The sequence below is a fragment of the Phyllostomus hastatus genome, unplaced genomic scaffold (genome assembly GCF_019186645.2).
Source record: "Phyllostomus hastatus isolate PE091 unplaced genomic scaffold, TTU_PhHast_1.1 phas_scaffold_129, whole genome shotgun sequence".
Taxonomy (NCBI): domain Eukaryota; kingdom Metazoa; phylum Chordata; class Mammalia; order Chiroptera; family Phyllostomidae; genus Phyllostomus; species Phyllostomus hastatus.
In genome coordinates, this window is record NW_025334009.1 from 14,341,616 (window position 1) to 14,359,037 (window position 17,422).

Below are 17,422 nucleotides of genomic sequence, written 5' to 3' on the forward strand. Positions count from 1 at the left end.
AATCACACCTATAGACGTGGTAAGGCTGAAGGTGAGTGGGAATTCAACGAGAAGAGGCGCCGCAGTGTCAGCCTCGGACACACCGGTAGTGTGAAGACATCATCCACCCGAGCACAAACAATCAGCACCGAAGCTCCTCACTCCACTGACCATACAGATGGTTGCTTTGGTAACCTGGCCCAAACCTCCAAGAGTTTGCTTAGGAAGGTTAGCCAGACAAGGGGAGAGCTACTGTTGCTGAGAATATGAAGTCTGAGAGTAAAACGGCAGAAATGATTTAAAGGCCAACGAAAGTTAAAATACCATGACCAACTAGAGTTGATTTCGAGACTCACAAGCAGAGAAGGCACCCAGTGGCAGCGCTGTAACACCTCAATTCCCCTTACAGACGCCAAAGCAAGAACAGAAGTGGGAATGCGAAGCCATGAATAGATACATTATGTACATTTGCTCTCAAATGGCAACTCTTTCTGAAAAATGACCTATGTATGAGCCTTGTGACATGATTCAAAAACTGTGACTTCAGGCCCTGGCTGGTGTAGCACAGTGGACTGAGCACCAGCCTGTGAACCAAAGGGTCACCAGCTTAATTCCCAGTCAGGGCACATGCCTGGGTTGTGGGCCAGGTCCCCAGTTAGGGACGCATGAGAGGCAACCACACATTGATGTTTCTTTCCCTCCCTTTCTCTAAAAATAAATAAAATCTTTAAAAAAACAAAACCTGTAACTCTGGGATTCTTAACAGCTGGCTCCATCACAGATCTTTAAAAGAAGTAAAATTTCTAAAACAGCAGTTCAGAAATCACATTAGCACAGAAAGTAATATGATTTCCTCTTTTGAGGGGAGGAGAGGAGGGGGTCAACGGATAAGAGACTGTTCCATGGCTGAGTACAGTGTAAAAGCTAAACCTACCAGAAGGGAAAAAATACTAAGTTAGCAGCCTGGAGTCACAGACAGCAGCAGCATTCAGGAGCACGGTGCAGTTTCACCACACCCTGGTGCTGGATGACGAATAAGGGTCTGCCTGGAGTTGGTTACAACTCCCCCGAGGAAAAATGACATGTTCATGTTACAGCTTGGGGTCTGTGCTAAAACCTGCTCGGACCAAGAATGAAACCTTGCACAGTTCCAGGGGACACCTCCATTCTGTAGCCTGTTGTGGAGGGCGCCCCCCACAGTTGTGCTGACCGCCCGCCACCCTAACCCCGCCATGCTGGTTCTAACAGCTCGTTGTGCTTAACCAGGACCTTATGGGTTTCATGATCAACATTTCATTCTTCCCTTGTTACCACTTGCTTAACTTTCAAATGGTCTACAATGCCAAAAACGCTGTCTCAGCCAAACAAATACTGTTTTATTGAAATAAAATATAATGGATGTATTTTTCACATGAGCCTCTCATGAGTTGGTTTCCTTTTTTATGAACTGAGTAGCATGAGCTCGTGACAACAGTGACAGACAACACCTGATGACTCACGACACAGCCTCTGAAGCCCTGAAACGTGATCCCCACCACAAAGGAGCTAAGTCCTTACCCTGTTTCTGAGGACAGCAAAGGTCAGTAATCTCTGGCCTTTCCAGAGGGACTCTGTGGTGAACTCCAAACAAGATTCATACTCATTCCCCAGGAGTTCAGATGAGACTTAGCACAGCCAGGGAATGCAGGCAGCTAGTCGACCTCTTACTGAATGCCAGCGTTTCCCAACCTTGTCTCCGTGCAGGATTAGAAAGGTTCCATGGTCAGTTTAAAACGCCACCACTGTCCACCCGGGGGCATCACGGTGCCTTTTGGCGCACTGAGGCTCTGAGAAGCCAGGCAGTGAGGAAACTGGCTTTGTTCCCCCAGTGTTTCCCAGGCCTGCTGTGCACTAAACCCGTTTTTCTGTTTGTCTGGTGTAATGTCAGTGATATTGCGTGGGCAAAAACTCTGTTTAGTTTTTTCTATAAAGTAAGAGACACATTTTTCACTTCACCAATAACTTTATGGATTTGGATATTCTGAGTATGTCAGCTATCTCCCGCTATTGGCTTCTAGTGGGTAGAGGCCAGGGGTGATGCTAAACATCTTCCAGTGCATATGACAGCCCCACCGCAAAGAATTATTTGGACAAAATGTCAGTAGTGTCAAGAAACGTCGCAAACCACTTTTGACACATTCGATCAGTCACAGCACCTTCTCCATGCACTGCATAAATCTTTTTTTTTTTTGCATTTCAGCTGCATTTTTACCTTTCTTAAAATAATAAAGCATAATACACCAAAAATGTCGCGCATCTTCTTCCATCTTCAATATTAAAACGGCTCCATAAAAATTCACCAATTTTGATGTTTTTAAAAAATGCACACTGATACGACAGCTGTCACAACACAAACTAACAAAATTGTTTTGAATGAAATTAAAGACAACTAAACACTCCTAGAGCCATCACATAGAAAAAACTAAACAGACTTTTTGGCCAACCCAATATAAGAAGAGTTTGGGAAATGCCACACAAAGATTACCATACATATGTGTATTTATTATCTGTAAACAATTACAATGTGACATCCAAACCTAAAATGGGATTTACGGGGTGATGGGGGGGCCCTAGAGGAGATCACAGTGCCTCGGGATCAACAACTGTTGGCTGATGTCTGTCCTTGGTAAAATGACAAGGAAAATACCGTTTACTGTATGTATTCAGGGGTGCCAAAAACAAAGGACAAAAAGCCTATTTTATATGGTGCTCACTGTCACCTAGCACCTGGTTCTCATAAAATAGATAAAAACATCAATATTTGGGCTGAGAGCATTTTAAATGCTCAGTAAGAACATAACTGTACTTGTTTTAAAACCAATTCATCAGAAAATAGCTGAACGCCCATGACTTCGGGAGCTCACAACCTTCACAATAATCTCTCCTCACGTGACCGACTACAGTGAGATTATCTACTGATACCAAAACAATGGCACCTACTGAAGATTATTACAATACTTACCACATTACAAAAAGAATCCAGACCAATGCTATGTACATACTTAGTACATTCTGGATTAGACCAAGTAAAATTTAACAACAAGCTGAACAGCATTCTATAAAACAAAAACAAAAAGTCAGTTAGGCTAATTCTGTCTGTTTTTCTGTGCTATGGACTCACAGTGAGAAAGAAGACTGTCTTGGAATTTGATGATGGAATCGAATCTGAATTCTTTATCTAAAGCTTATCTACACTTACCTTAAAAGAAGTTCTTTTGGTAACTTTTTGTTAATAAGGCCTTCATCATTATTTGAGAAAACCTAAAAGGAGATAAAAGGGAACTTGTTAGTGTTGCCCAATCAATTGAAAAAAAAAAGTTACATGTTTTTTAGATCAGAACGCCCCAATCACTTCCTACAGATGTGATACTAATTTCATGAAGCCACCACACTTCAGTATTAACAGCTTTAAGAACAGTTCATATCCTACCAGCATTTTATTTAAAAAGTGGCAACACAGCCATTTCCATACTGCATTGTACTGGAGGTTTTAGCCTAGGTTATCAGGCAAGAAAATAAATATAAAGCATCTTGATCAGAAAGAAGTAAAACGACCTCTATTCACAGATGACAATCTTGTACATAGAAAAGTCTTTTAAAATCACAAGAGAAATTATTAGAACTAATCAAGGAGTTGATCAAGGTTGCAGGATACAGCATACAACTATGATATATTTATAAAAATAAACTGTATTTCCACACCTCAGCAATGAATAACCTGAAACTGACATTAAAAAAAAAAAACTTTTACAACAGCAATAAGGAGAATAAAATACTTACGAATAAATTTCAAGAAACTGAAAACAGATATCAAAAACTTACACGAAGTGTTGTGGAGAGAACTTTAAAAAGACAAATATACTCACATCCCGTGTTCGTGAATTGGAAGATTTAACAGTGTTACGTTAGCCACATTTCTCAAGCTGATCCATACATTTAATGAAATCTCTATCAATATGCCAGCTGCCTTTTCATGGAAAAACTAAAAAGCTGACCCTGAAGTGCATATGGAAAGGCGAGGGACCTGGAGCAGCCACAACAGGCACTACCTAACGATGTCTTGGTCAGGGAAGTGCTGCACGTGCGGTGGTGGGCCCACGAGATCACGGCGGAGCTGAAAGATGCCCATCGTCCTAGTGGCGCTGCAGGCCCTGTAACACCGCAGTGTGACGCGTTCCTCTGTCTGTGGTGGTGCAGAGGGCAGTGTGTATCACGTGCACAGCAGTGTTACAGAAACGTCCTGGGCCTTCCCATTCAGTCACCCTTCCAACTCACCGACTCCCCCAGAGCAACTTCCAGTCCCACAAACTCCATTCCTGGTCAGCGCCCTATACAGCCGTACTGTTGGCATCCTATGTACCGTACTTTTTAAAGATTTTATTTCTTTATTTTTAGAGAGAGGGGAGGGAAGGGGGAAAGAGAGGTAGAGAAACACTGATGGGAGAGAGAGACATTGATGGGTTACCTCTTGCACGTGCGCCGACCAAGGACTGAACCAGCAACCTCAGCAGGTGCCCTGACTGGGACTTGAACAAGCCATCTTTTGCTTTGTGGGACTGTGCCCAACCAACCTGAGCCACACCACTCAGGGCTTCGATACTGTATTCTTACTGCACCTCCTTCATGTTTCTGTATGTTTAGATACACAAATACTTACAACTGTGTGACAATTGCGTATAGTATTCAGTGCAGTAACACGCTGTACAAGCTTATAACCTAGGACCGGGAGGATATGCCATACAGCCTAGGTGTGCAGTAGGCTGCACCGCTGGGATTAGTGTATGTTCACACAGTGACGAAACTGCCTAGTGAGGCATTTCTCAGGATGTCTCTCCATCATGAAGCAATGCATAACCATAATCCTGAAAAAGAAAACGAACTCACACTTCCCAATTTCAAAGCTTACTGCATAGCCCTGGCTGGTGTACCTCAGTGGATTGAGCATGGGCTGCAAACCAAAGGGTTGCCAGTTTGATTCCCAGTCAGGGCATATCACATCACTGGTTCTGGGCCAGGTCCCCAGTAGGGGGCATGTGAGAGGCAACCACACATTGATATTTCTCTCCCTCTTTCCACTCTCTCTAAAAAGAAATAAAATCTAAGCCCTGGCTGGCGTCGCTCAGTTGAGTGCAGGCTGCAAACCAAAGTGTCGCAGGTTTGATTCCCAGTCAGGGCACATGCCTGGGTTGCAGGCCATGGCCCCCAGCAACCGCACATTGATGTTTCTCTCTCTCTCTTTCTCTCTTCCTTCCCTCTCTAAACATAAATAAATAAAAATCTCTTTTAAAAATTTAAAAATAAATAAAATCTTAAGAAAAAAAAGAGCTCACTGCAAAGCTACGGTAACTGAGACGGTGTGGTACTGGCATAGGGACAGACATACAGATCAATGAAACAGAACTGAGAGTCCAGAAATAAACTTTGTATTTATGGGAAGCTGATTCTTGACTAGCATTCTAAGATACTTCAAGAGGGGAAAGAACAGTCTTTTAAACAAATGGTGCCAGGACCACTGGCTAGCAACATGCAAAACAACCGAGTTGGGCCCCTACACCTCACACGATATAAAAAGTTAACCCAAAACGGATCAAAGACCTCAATAAATACGAGTTAAAACTACCACCCTTAAAACAAAACACAACTATAAATCTTGGTAACCTTGAATTATGTAAAGGTTTCTTAGATAGGATACCAAAAGTACAAGCAACCAAAGAAAAAAACAGATAAATTGGACTTGATCAAAATCAAAAACCTCTGTGTTTCAAAGGGCATCACCAAGAATGTAAAAAGAAAATCCACAAAACAGGAGAAAATATTTGCAAATAGCATATATTTTCTAATAAAAGGGCTGTATCCAGAATCTATATTAAAAAACTCTCATAATCCAACAATAAAAAGATCGATAAACCAGTTGAAAAAGAGACATGGAATCTGAATAGACATTTCTGCAAAGAAGATATGCAAATAGCCAATAAACGCATTTTAAAAATGTTCAACATCATTCATTAGTCCTTAGGGAAATACAAATCAAAAACACAAGATTACTTCACAGCCACAAAGATGGCTAAAATCAGACAGGTAACACACAATGGCGAGAATGTGAAGGAATCAGAACCCCCACACACTGCTGGTCAGAATGTAAAATAGTTCCAAAACAGCCACTTTGGAAAACACTCTGGCAGGTTTTCAAAGGTTAAACATAGAGTTACCATCTGAGCCAGCAATTCCAACCCTGGGCAACTCCCTAGAAGAAATGAAAATGTGGCCATACAAAACCTTGTACGTGAGCGTTCGTAGCAGCATTATTTTTCATAGCCAGAAAGTGGAAACAATCCAACGTCCATCAGCTGAAGAACAGATAAACAAAATGTGGTATGTCCGTACAATGGAAAATGATCCACCAGTCAAAAGGAATGAAGTACTAATATACAGCACAACAGAAATGAGCCTTGAAAATACTACGCCACATGAAAGAAGATACAAATTCTGTGACACATATTCTATGATTCTGGATCCACAAAACCTTTCCAGAGACGGCACTGCTCTGCTTCCTTAGATGCCTCTGCCCCAGGCCCCTCTCCTTCACAGCCACCCCAGGGCTGGAAGCGGGGGTGGCTCAGGCAGACACTACAGGGCAGAAGTGAGACACAAAACGACGCAGGGAAGGCAGAGGTCAACGTGTAGTTCAACTCGTGGCTGTCCATATCTGAGCTTTGGTTGCCCAGACTTGGCGGGGGGAGCCAAGTAAATCCTGCAGGGAGTTGTTAGCACAAATAAAGAATTCGCCATAAAATAAAGAAGAGATTTCGGGCTCCATGGCTAAGACACTGAGACTCTTAATTTTGGTGTAGTACACTCACACCAGGCACTGGGAACGTTCTCTGGTTTGAAAAGAAGCCATGGGGTGATAGTTGAGAAGCCAGACTTTGGAGACACACTGGTCTATGGTTCAAATCCTGGCTCCGCCACTCATCAACCATGAGCCCCTGGGCAAAGTGCCTAATCAATCTGAGTGTTAAATGGGTATAACGCCAATCTCCTAGGAATGTTGGAAGGATTAAGTGAGATGTGAAGTGATCAGCCTAAAACTAGACACAGTGAAAGGCTCTATGAAAGAGAATTACTGTTAAAATGAAGTACTAAAAACTATGTTCCAACCCCAGCGCAGACACAAGGGAGACCGACATTGTCAAGGGTAAAAAAATTAATAGAGAAACCTCTTCTTTTCACAATCTATTAACACAGATCTCATTGTAGAGGCTCTATGGATTATATCATGTGATGGCAAAACTGTCTGTAGACCTCAGATATACTTTAAAGTTTTCCCCTCACCGTCTGCTTCCAACACCATTGTCAAAAGGGAAGGGCTAAAGTAGGGGGAAGTCCAAGAGAATGAATGAAAATGGGAAAAGTGTATACTACAATGTTGTTTTAATCTCCAGAAAATCAATCTGCCTTACCAGCTAAAGGAATGGTATAGTAAGCAATAACAAAAATCTAATGGCACTTAGCATCCTAATGCATATTTTGATCCATATGAATTATTTGTTTTGTAACATTTTATGTTTTTATATATTTTACATAACATTTATGTATTTTAGAACATACAACTAAACATAAAAAGCATTAAGAACATAAAAAACTTATGTCTTTTAGAACATACAACTAAAATAAATGTTAAAGTTAATATAGGGAAAATCTCAGAAAATAAAGTTTTATTTTCTGACGTTTCATCCCCCCAAGTCTAAACGCCTGCATGTGAAGCCCTGACCTTTCTGATTCACAAAACACGGGTGCCAATTCCCGATCACAAACCGAAGTGACGGGAGAAATTTTCAGTGCCATTTACCGCCACGAGTACGGACCCTAACCTTATAACCTGTCTTCGTCAATCCTTCCTCATTTCATCTCTGTGAAAGAGGAGGGGGAAAGGAAGGGGAGGGAGGGCTAGGCCAGCCTTCTTTGTTCTGTGGCATCTTGTCCAGTGCCAGGAGCAACACCGTGTAAGTACTCGTAAGTGCTCGCAACATTAAAATCCAAGGGAGAAAATGAATTTCCTCACATATATATGTATGTATGGCAAATATACTGGGGAACACATAATGATGCACTAGTTTAGTCCAGTGTTTACACAAGCAGGGTCTGTAACAAAACGCCTGGTTTTGAAATCTGGCTCAAATGATCAGCTGGGTGACCTGGGCAAGTCACATTGCCTCTCCGTGCCTCCATGTCCTCACCTCTAAAATGGGGAAATGGTATCTTCCCAGGGTGGTTGTGATAGTGAAATAAGACATAAAGGTGCTTAGAAAAAAAATGTCTTGGCCCTGGCTGGTGTAGCTCAGTGGATTGAGTGTAGGCCTGTGAACCAAAGCATCACCAGTTTGATTCCCAGTCAGGGCACATGCCTGGGTTGCAAGCCATATCCCCAGCATGGGGTGTGCTAGAGGCAACCACACATTGATGTTTCACTCCCTCTCTTTCTCTCTCCCTTCCCCATCTCTCTAAAATAAATAAATGAAATCTTTAAATATATATTATATATATTATATATATTATATATTATATATATATAAAAGAAAAGAAAAAATGTCTCACACACAGAATATCCAAAATCAATGTCAGCTGCCCGTTATTTTTATAGAGGCAATAGAAACAAGTGGCTGAATGAAAAGAATTTTCATAGAGAAATAAAGAATTCCAAAATTCACAAGCAAAGTCATTTATATCAACTGCTCAAGTTGTATGTTTAACTTCAAGCATTTAATGAAGGGTAATGTCACAATCTCAAATACAGTTTGGGGGGTGACACAGGCAGCCTCTCATGCCCCCTCCTATACCAGCCATTCATTCCAGCCTATACCATCCCTTGGAGCTCAGACATTGGCTTTTCACTCAGTTGAATCCCTTCCAGAGAATAAATTCTTGATGCTTAACGATATACCAAAAGCAAAGCATTTCTAAGTTCAGCAAAGCAACCACTAGTATACAACTACAGTAAAATGCTTTTATTTTAGAGTAAAAACAACTCCAAAATTCACAAGTCAGTCAAGATGGACTGTGGGTCAGAATGGAAGGGGTAGGGGAAGGAGAAGAGAAAGAAAATGGACAACAGAAGGAACATGAGACTTCAGAGAGCAGTGAAAATTAATTCCTGAATATTCTTCCTTAACTGGAAGGGCTGTTCTCACATACAACATATAAAAGTCAGTCATCGCAGTATTTAAAACACAAGAGTTCTATCAAGTTCACTTTCTAAGGCTCTTGCTGGCTCCACTAATTTGTCACTTTAAAGCAGTCCAGAATTAAAAAGAAACACACCAGATAAAGGAGACCTGGCTGTTATGTGTAGGTGATGTTCTTTTCCTGTTATCCACAAGCCACACACCTGGCCAGCTGTTGCTCTGGAGTCGGTGACGGATGCCCACTACACGCGTTCTCTTCCTACCATGCTTCTCCTCACTTGGTTAGAAAAAAGAGCCAGGCAAGGTCTACCAACGGTAGATTTCTCCCTCCAGGAGGCCAACTGGCACTTGGGAAGCACCCTGCATTCTCAACTTAGTACCTCCACTGATCTACACTACATTACCGATGGTTTAAAAAAAGAAAGAAAGAAACCTGTTTCTTAACAATAGGCATTTCCTTGTCACCCGCCCCAGCCCCTCTCCAATATTCTATGCCAAAGGTGTGTCCCCAAGTGGAGAGTCGGGCTCCGTTCTCCTTTTGCACACTTTGGAGGCCTCTGGAGAAAACACCCCTACAGTTGGCAATTTCCTGAGTCTTGTTTAAGTCAACATCTCAGCCGAGTCTTCAAGTCCAGTTTTTAAAAACGAGGTTAATGGGCGCCAGGTGGTATGCCCACTCTCAGGCTGACTGAATTCAGGTAATGTACTATGAATTCCTGAGGGGGCTGCATGCAGAGAAAAACCTCCTGCCCCCATTTTTTTTAAAGGAGGGGAAATCTCCAAAATTACAAATTTAAATCTCCACATGCTAAAAAAAAACAAAAACCTGCCAGAAGGATGAATTGGAAAGAAATACACATGCATTACGTATTTTTATATATAACTGCAGAAACCAGACAGGAATACCATAGGCTGCAATAAACGTAGTGCTAATATAAATACACGATATTGATACATATCCTTTTTTGTTGACCACACCCTCTCTGGGTGGCTTCCCAGGCTCCCCAGAGCCAAATAGCGTCACGCTGTCCACTAGGTGGGGAGACGGGGGAGCGGGGGTTCCAGCAGTGACCCAGAGAGTCTCGGGCAGAAGAAGCTGCGTCGCGGTCGCCAGGGGCAGGCGGATGTTCCGCGTCCTCCAGGGTTCCCCTCCCCCGGGCCCGCCCAGCCCTGCCCAGCCCCGGAGCCCCGCAGGCCGCGGCCCGGCCTCTGCGCGCCCCTGCTGCTGCCCGCTGCCACCTAGCAGGCGGCCGCCCAGGGACGCGGCCAGGGCCGGGAAGGGCGGGGCAGCGGGGCCGGCGCGGCCCCCAGACTCACCATGGCCGAAGAGCCGCCAGCGCGCCCACAGCCCGAGTCACAAGGCGGCGGCAACGCCCGTTGTCCTGGTGACGCCAGCTGGGCGCCCCGCCCCGTCCCCAAGGTGGGCTCTGGAGACTGCCATTGGCGAACGGCGAGCACGTGACACAAAGGCGTGGTGCCCCCCTTGGACCGCCCCCACGGTCCCTCAAGCCTGGACTCTTGGGCGGGGTCTCTTTGCTGTCCCCACTTTGCACCTGGTCCATCATCACCCAGAGCACCTGGACAGCCCTCACCTGATAACCGAGCAGCAGACCGCCCAGCTAGAAAAGCCCTTTATGGAGCCTTTATTTAAGAAACAGCTTACACAGGTAAAAGAATAGAACCATGCTACATACCAGCACCTGAGGTAACCACTGCTTATATTCTAGTTTATCTGCTTCCAACAAATACATGTTATATTGTATTCTTAAAAATGGAAGCAAACCATATGCACTTTTAATAATCTACTTTTTCAATGAAAAATTGTCTCTGAATGCCAATTCATGGAATAGCATTGTGTGTGTACACTCTTAATTTCTGAAATCAATTGGTCATTTGTTAACCGTTTCTCATATGGTTGAAGGCAACTTCAAACCCAGCCCATGAAGTCTGTGAAGAAGAGACATAATCGCAGCAGATGTGACATTTCCCCTAGAACGTGTAACAGGCATCTCAAACTTAATAAAGCCCAAATAAGACTTTTGATCCAAGTTTCTTACTCTCCAGTCCCCCTTATCCCAGCAAATGTTCCCACTACCTGCTGTTCAGGACAAACACGTACGAATCACCCTTGAGTCTCTCCCTGATTCACACCTCACATCCAATCCATTAAAAAATGTTCTCTACTCTAAATAAACCTGAATCCATCCATTTCTCACCATCTCCACATCACAGCCGCCATCATCTGTGGTGTACCTGAGTCTCCACATCAGCTGCCTTCCCTCCCTCAGTCCACATGACAGCAGTGTCTCAGTGGGTCCTCATGACACTCAGGGAAAAGATCCGAACTCCTCCGTGGTCTACAAGGCCCTCCATGACGGCGTTCTTGCCTACGGCGCTAACCTCATCTCCTACCTCCCTTTCCTCATTCACTCCACACAAGCCACATTTTATTTCCTGAGGTTCCTCAAACATGTCAAACCCTTTCCCACTTGCAAGCCTCAGCAACAGCGCCATCCTGTATTTGAAACAGTCTTCCTCCATCCCTTCACTTGATGCAAGTCAGCCATCTTCCCCATGTCATCTTCCCAGAAGCCTTCCCTGACCACTCGGTGGAAAGGCTCTCACCCCAGTTATTCTTCCTCACCCCAGTCACCCTCTCTGCATAACTGTCTTGTTTTCAGAATACTTAGTACTCCTTGAAATGATCTTGAAAATGTTTTGGCATATGAATTACTGCCTGTCTCTTCACCCTGGAATAGCAGATGTTTACCTCGTCCCATCTCTGTGCTCCTAGCGTTTAGAACAGTTCCTGACTTAGAGTGGGTGTTTAATAAACATTGATGATTAACTGATTAAATGAATGAATGAATGAATGAATGAATGAACACGGATCCTACAACTGGATGGTCAGTCTGAAGATACCAATATGAATTGACCTGTTTGAGTAGGGAGTGTAATAGAAGAAAAAAACTGGAATTACTGGCAGCGTTTGCCTGTGTTACTAGGAGACAAGCATAAAAGTAATAAAATGTCAATATCCAGTTTCTAAAAAGTGAACACCAATGTAAACACCATCCGACTGAAGAAGTTGAACATTGCCAGAAACCCGGAACACCACACGTGTCTTTCCCAGTCTTAGCCACCCCCTTTCCAAGTGGCCACTGTGTTAGTATTTATATAAAGCATTTTCTGGCTTTTCCTTTTATAAGTTTTATCTTTCATTCATTTTAATTACTATAAAGTATTCCACTGCATGTATATACAAGAATATGTCCACTCACCTGTTGATGGACATTTAGGATGTTGGGCCCATTTCCTGTTCAGGACCATTATAAACAGTGCAGTTAGGAGCCTTCTCCTTTGCATGTAAGTGCTCACTTCTCTAGATGAAGGTCTCTCAGCCTTGGCAATTTTGACATTTAGGGCCAGATAATCCTTTGTCGTAGATGGGTATTGCAGGGGAGAGGACCATCCTATGTATCATGGGATGTTTAGCAGCACCCATGGTTCTCCCCACTAGAAGCCAGTGATATGCCTCCACTTGTGAAAACCAAAATGTCTGCAGGCATTCCCTAATTTTGCTCGAAAGGCAAATTTGCCTCAGTTGAGAGTCCCTGCTCTAGGCTGAATAACGGGGAGCAGGATGGCTGGTTTGTACCAAACTGTTTTCCAAAGAACTCGCAACAGAAGTGACATCATGGAATCAGGAGAGTAGGGAGCTCCAAGAATTGGTCTTTTGCAGGGATTGGTCCCTTGTGAGAATTAGTCTCCCCAGTAAGAATTAAGGTGACAAAAGTTGCCAGAATTAACTTCTTTGGAGCTCTAGAATCTAATCAAACATCAGTGCTCAGTGAGGAAAGAGGCAGTTGAATTCTGCTAAGAAACATTACATGGTTTTTGCTTACCTGCCTACCATGTCTACCATAGACATAGGAAGATTAGTTCCATCATCCCCAAAACACCCTTGTTCTACACTTTTATAGTCACCTCTTCTCCCACATCCACCCCCTAGCAACTACTGACCTATTTTTCATGTCTACAGCTTTGTCTTTAAGAAATATCATATATATAAATGGAATCATACAATGTATATAGACTTTTGGATCTTTTACTTAGCAAACCACATTTGAGACTCATCCACGTTGTTACGTGAATCAGCAGTTCTTTCCTTTTTACCGCTGGGTAGTATTCCACTGTGTGGACATGCCACAATTCGTCTATCCATTCAGCTGTTGGAAAGCATCTGGGTTGTTTCCAGTTTGGGGCAATTTTGAATAAAGCTGCCTTAAGCATTTCACATTCAGATTTCTTGTGTGAACATTAACTTTTAAAACATGTGGATAGATAATCAGGACTGGGATTTCTGAGTTACAGGGGGAAATCATTCACTGTCTTATCACCGAGCCTGATGTTAGCTGTAGATTTTTTTGCAGGTGCCTTTATTAAGTCAAGAAGCTTGCCTTTTATTTCTAACTTGTTGCGAAATGTTTTGTTTTTTCATTATATCTTGTTCTACTGAATATATACAAGTGGGTAAAAGTAGGTTTACAATTATAATACAAATAAATAATATGATCATTAATAAATAGTAATACAAGAATAAACTCTGTTTTGTGTACTCACAACTGTAAACCTCATTTTGCCCACCCCTGTATATTAAATTTTATCCAATGCTTTTCCAGAGTTCCCTCATACCTGCTTTTCCTGTCCTGTTCACAGTACATTGTTGCAATAAAACAGTCTGTGGTGGACATACTCCAAATTGGTCAACGTCAGGTGTCCTCAAAGTCTAAATTGATGCCTCCTCTCCCCACCTTCATCAGTGTGGATACACTGTAACGAAGTCCCATAGACCCAGTGGCTTATAAACAGTGGAAACCTATTTCTCACAATTTACTTCCTCTCGTCCTGGAGACTAGAAATCTGAGATCAGGGTGCCAGCACAGTTGTGTTCCAGCAAGGGTCCTCTTGCAGGTCGCAGAGGGCTGTCTTCTGGTTGTGTCCTCACAGGGTGGAAGGGACAAGGGAGCTCGCTGAGGTCCCTGTTATCAGGGCACTAATTCCGTTCATGAGGGCTCCACTTTTATGAGCTAATTATCTCTCAGTAGCCCCATCTCCTAATACCATCACATTAGGGTTTGGATTTCAACATATGAATTTTGGGGGTGGGGAGAAACAAATGTTTGCGCACCTCCATTGCACACCACTTCCCCGACAATACAAAGACTTTAGAACATCTTAGCTCCATTTTTCCCTCCCAACTTATATGCCATTTACCTGTATTTTCATTTTTATTAAACATGTTAAGCCCTGGCTGGCGTAGCTCAATGGATTGAGTGCAGACTGTGAACCAAAGTGTCGCAGGTTTGATTCCCAGTCAGGGCACATGCCTGGGCTGCAGGCCACGGCCCCCAGCAACCACACATTGATGTTTCTCTCTCTCTTTCTCCCTCCCTTCCCTCTCTAAAAATAAATAAATAAAATCTTTAAAAAGACATTTTAAACCCCATTAGATATAATTTTTGTTGTTTTATGCAATCAACAATCACCTATACTTACCTATTTACTAATATTTGTTCTTTCCTCTATCTCTAATATTCCTTTATGGGTCATTTTTCTTCTGCCAGAAGAATGCCTTGGGTATCTCTTTTAATGTGAGTATGCTGGTGTTCTGCAGTCTTTGTATATCTGAACACAGAAGGTCTGTATTTTGCCTTCCTTCACAAAGGGTATTTTCATTGAGCATAGGATTCTAGGTTGGCAGTCATTTTCTCTCTGTAATTGAAATATATTGTTATTTTGTCTTTGGATTTTCATTGTTTCTGTGGGTAATCATCTGTAAGTTTTGTTGTTTCCCCTTTAAAGGTAATCTCTCTTTATCTTTAGCACTTTAAGTTTTTTTCTTTGGAGGGGGCAGGGAGAGCTTTGAGATTTAGCAGTTTTACTATGATGTGCCTATGTATGGCTTTCTTTGTCTTCCACTACTTGTGGCTTGATACCTTTTATCAATTGAGAAAAACTCTCAGCCGTAATCTCTTCAAAATTTTTTTGCCCCTTTCTTACTCCCCTTCCAGCACTCAAGTTAACACATGTTTGATCTTCACATATCCCCTATATCTGTAATTTTCTTTTTTATTTTATATATTCTTCCCTTTGTCTGTGCTTAATTCTAGATATTATCTTTTTTAAGATTTTATTTATTTTATTTTTAGACAGAGTGGAAGGGTGGGAGAAAGAGAGGGAGAGAAACATCAGTGTGGGGGTTGCCTCTCACATGCCCCCTACTGGGGACCTGACCTGGAAAGGTCAGGCATGTGCCCTGACTGGGAATCGAACCAGTGACCCTTTAGTTCGCAGGCCAGCACTCAATCCACTGAGCTATACCAGCCAGGGCTAATTCTAGATCTTTTCTTCCAAAATGTGTTTCAGGTCCTTAAATCTCTCTTCAGAAATATTTAATCTGCTATTAAAAATATCCACTGAATTTTTCATTTCAGTTATAATTTTTAGTTGTAGATTTTACATTTTTGAAATGTTTATAGTTTCTGGTTCTCTGCCAGACTTCTCGGGCTCATCTTGTGTCTCCCTGAATATAATAATAAAGCCATTCGGAAGTCTATATCTGACAGCTCCAATATCTAGTTTCACTGTGGTTTTCTTTTTATCATTTGTTGTTTCCGCTTTTGTTATATTCTTTTTTTCTTTTCACCCTTTGTGTGCCTGTTCTGTTTTAATTATAGGCCAGATATATATTTGCAAAATTGTTTGTAGAGTAATTTATTCTCCAGAATGATGTATTCTTCTTCTAGAGAAATATTTATTTCTGGTAGGCACTCACCACATTTTGCCAAGCACTATGAGTTAACCTGAAGCCAAATTCAGTGGCTAAAATGATTCAAAGCTGAGCTGCAATTTCTGCAGGAACCTGCCATTTCTTGTATAGCCTTACTACTAATGCGGTGCATTGAGGTCCCAGCACAAAGCAAAGGGCCACATACCCCTTCTTGGTTGAACCGTCCTGTTCCTGTTTCCTTAGCCCGACAGGCTGTCCCAAGAATCTTCCATTTCTCATCCTCTCAACAGTCCCCTCTATAATGAGCCACTGACCCCCCAGGGAAAAGAGGTTTTAATCACTGGGATCACCTCCCTGAGCCCCTGCCCTCCCACGGTTCCTAGTCTAACAATTATTCACTCTATTATTAGCTGCTTGAGGACTTTAAGTAGATGCTATCAAGTTTTGTACAGATTTTTCAACTGTTTTCCTCTTCAGAAAGAGACATATATAATTTATTCACCATTACCAGAAATGAAAATCCCCTTAAACCTTTTCTGTTTATATCCTACAGAGATATAAATATCATTAGCATGAATAGGATATAGATATATAGATATAGATACTATGTAGTATTGTCTGGGGTATATTTTCTCACGAACAGTATCATAATGTATATTCAATGAATTTCTTTGTTTTCTTAACAGTATGTCTGGGGCTTCCTTACTCTTGTTTGAATGATACCCACTAAACTCACAATGATGGATATTCCTGGTAAAGGTACATCCTTGCTTTGCTTGACAGTCAAAGGGTCCTTTGGCTTTCATGTAACATTTTTATTTTTTTAATAAGGTGAATGAACTCATTTTGCCTTGTAGAATTAAGAATTTGAAAAATAAGTGGAATTGTACTGGTGAAAAGGGCAATTTGGAGTAGGAACAGAAGATGTTTGGGTATAAGTGTCATTTTGCCAGACAACTGCTCTAGCACTTGGAGATCATTTTTTTAAAGATTTTATTTATTTATTTTTAGAGAGAAGGTAAGGAAGGGAGAACGAGAGGGAGAGAAACATTAATGCATGGTTGCCTCTTCTGGGCCCCCTACGGGGGACCTGGCCTGCAACCCAGGCATGTGCCCTCACTGGGAATTGAACCCGCAACCTTTCAGTTCCCAGGCCGACATTTAACCCACTGAGCCACAGCAACCAGGGCTGGGGATCATTTTTAACACTCTGCATCTATAGTAGCTTTTTCTCTGCAGCATTTCAAAAGATACTACTGCTCCTCCATTCTTTCCCAATAATTTGGTCAGTATCACTACATAATCAATCCATACAGTGCCCCCCATTGACTGGTAACAGAATATTTTGCTCTGAATACTGAGTCATTCTTTCCACAGTTTTTCCCTTTTGCTTCTGTAGGCACATATTGTGCGTTTTTATGGGACTTGG

General features: G+C 42.3%; 1 protein-coding gene across 2 annotated transcripts in view; it reads right to left on the minus strand.

The window, feature by feature from the left end:
- Positions 1-10,596, minus strand: part of FBXL2 (F-box and leucine rich repeat protein 2) — a 41,166-nt gene extending 30,570 nt beyond the window's left edge. The window contains exons 1-3 of one of the 2 annotated variants that reach the window (XM_045857473.1): positions 10,518-10,596; positions 3,218-3,279; positions 2,981-3,074 (exon numbers count right to left, since the gene is read on the minus strand). In XM_045857473.1, the coding sequence (XP_045713429.1) occupies positions 2,981-3,074; positions 3,218-3,279; positions 10,518-10,520 (159 nt within the window). In that variant the 5' untranslated portion in view covers positions 10,521-10,596. The remainder of the gene's footprint in view (positions 1-2,980; positions 3,075-3,217; positions 3,280-10,517) is intronic. The other variant, XM_045857474.1, reaches the window with a different exon arrangement.
- Positions 10,597-17,422: the final 6,826 nt, after the last annotated feature.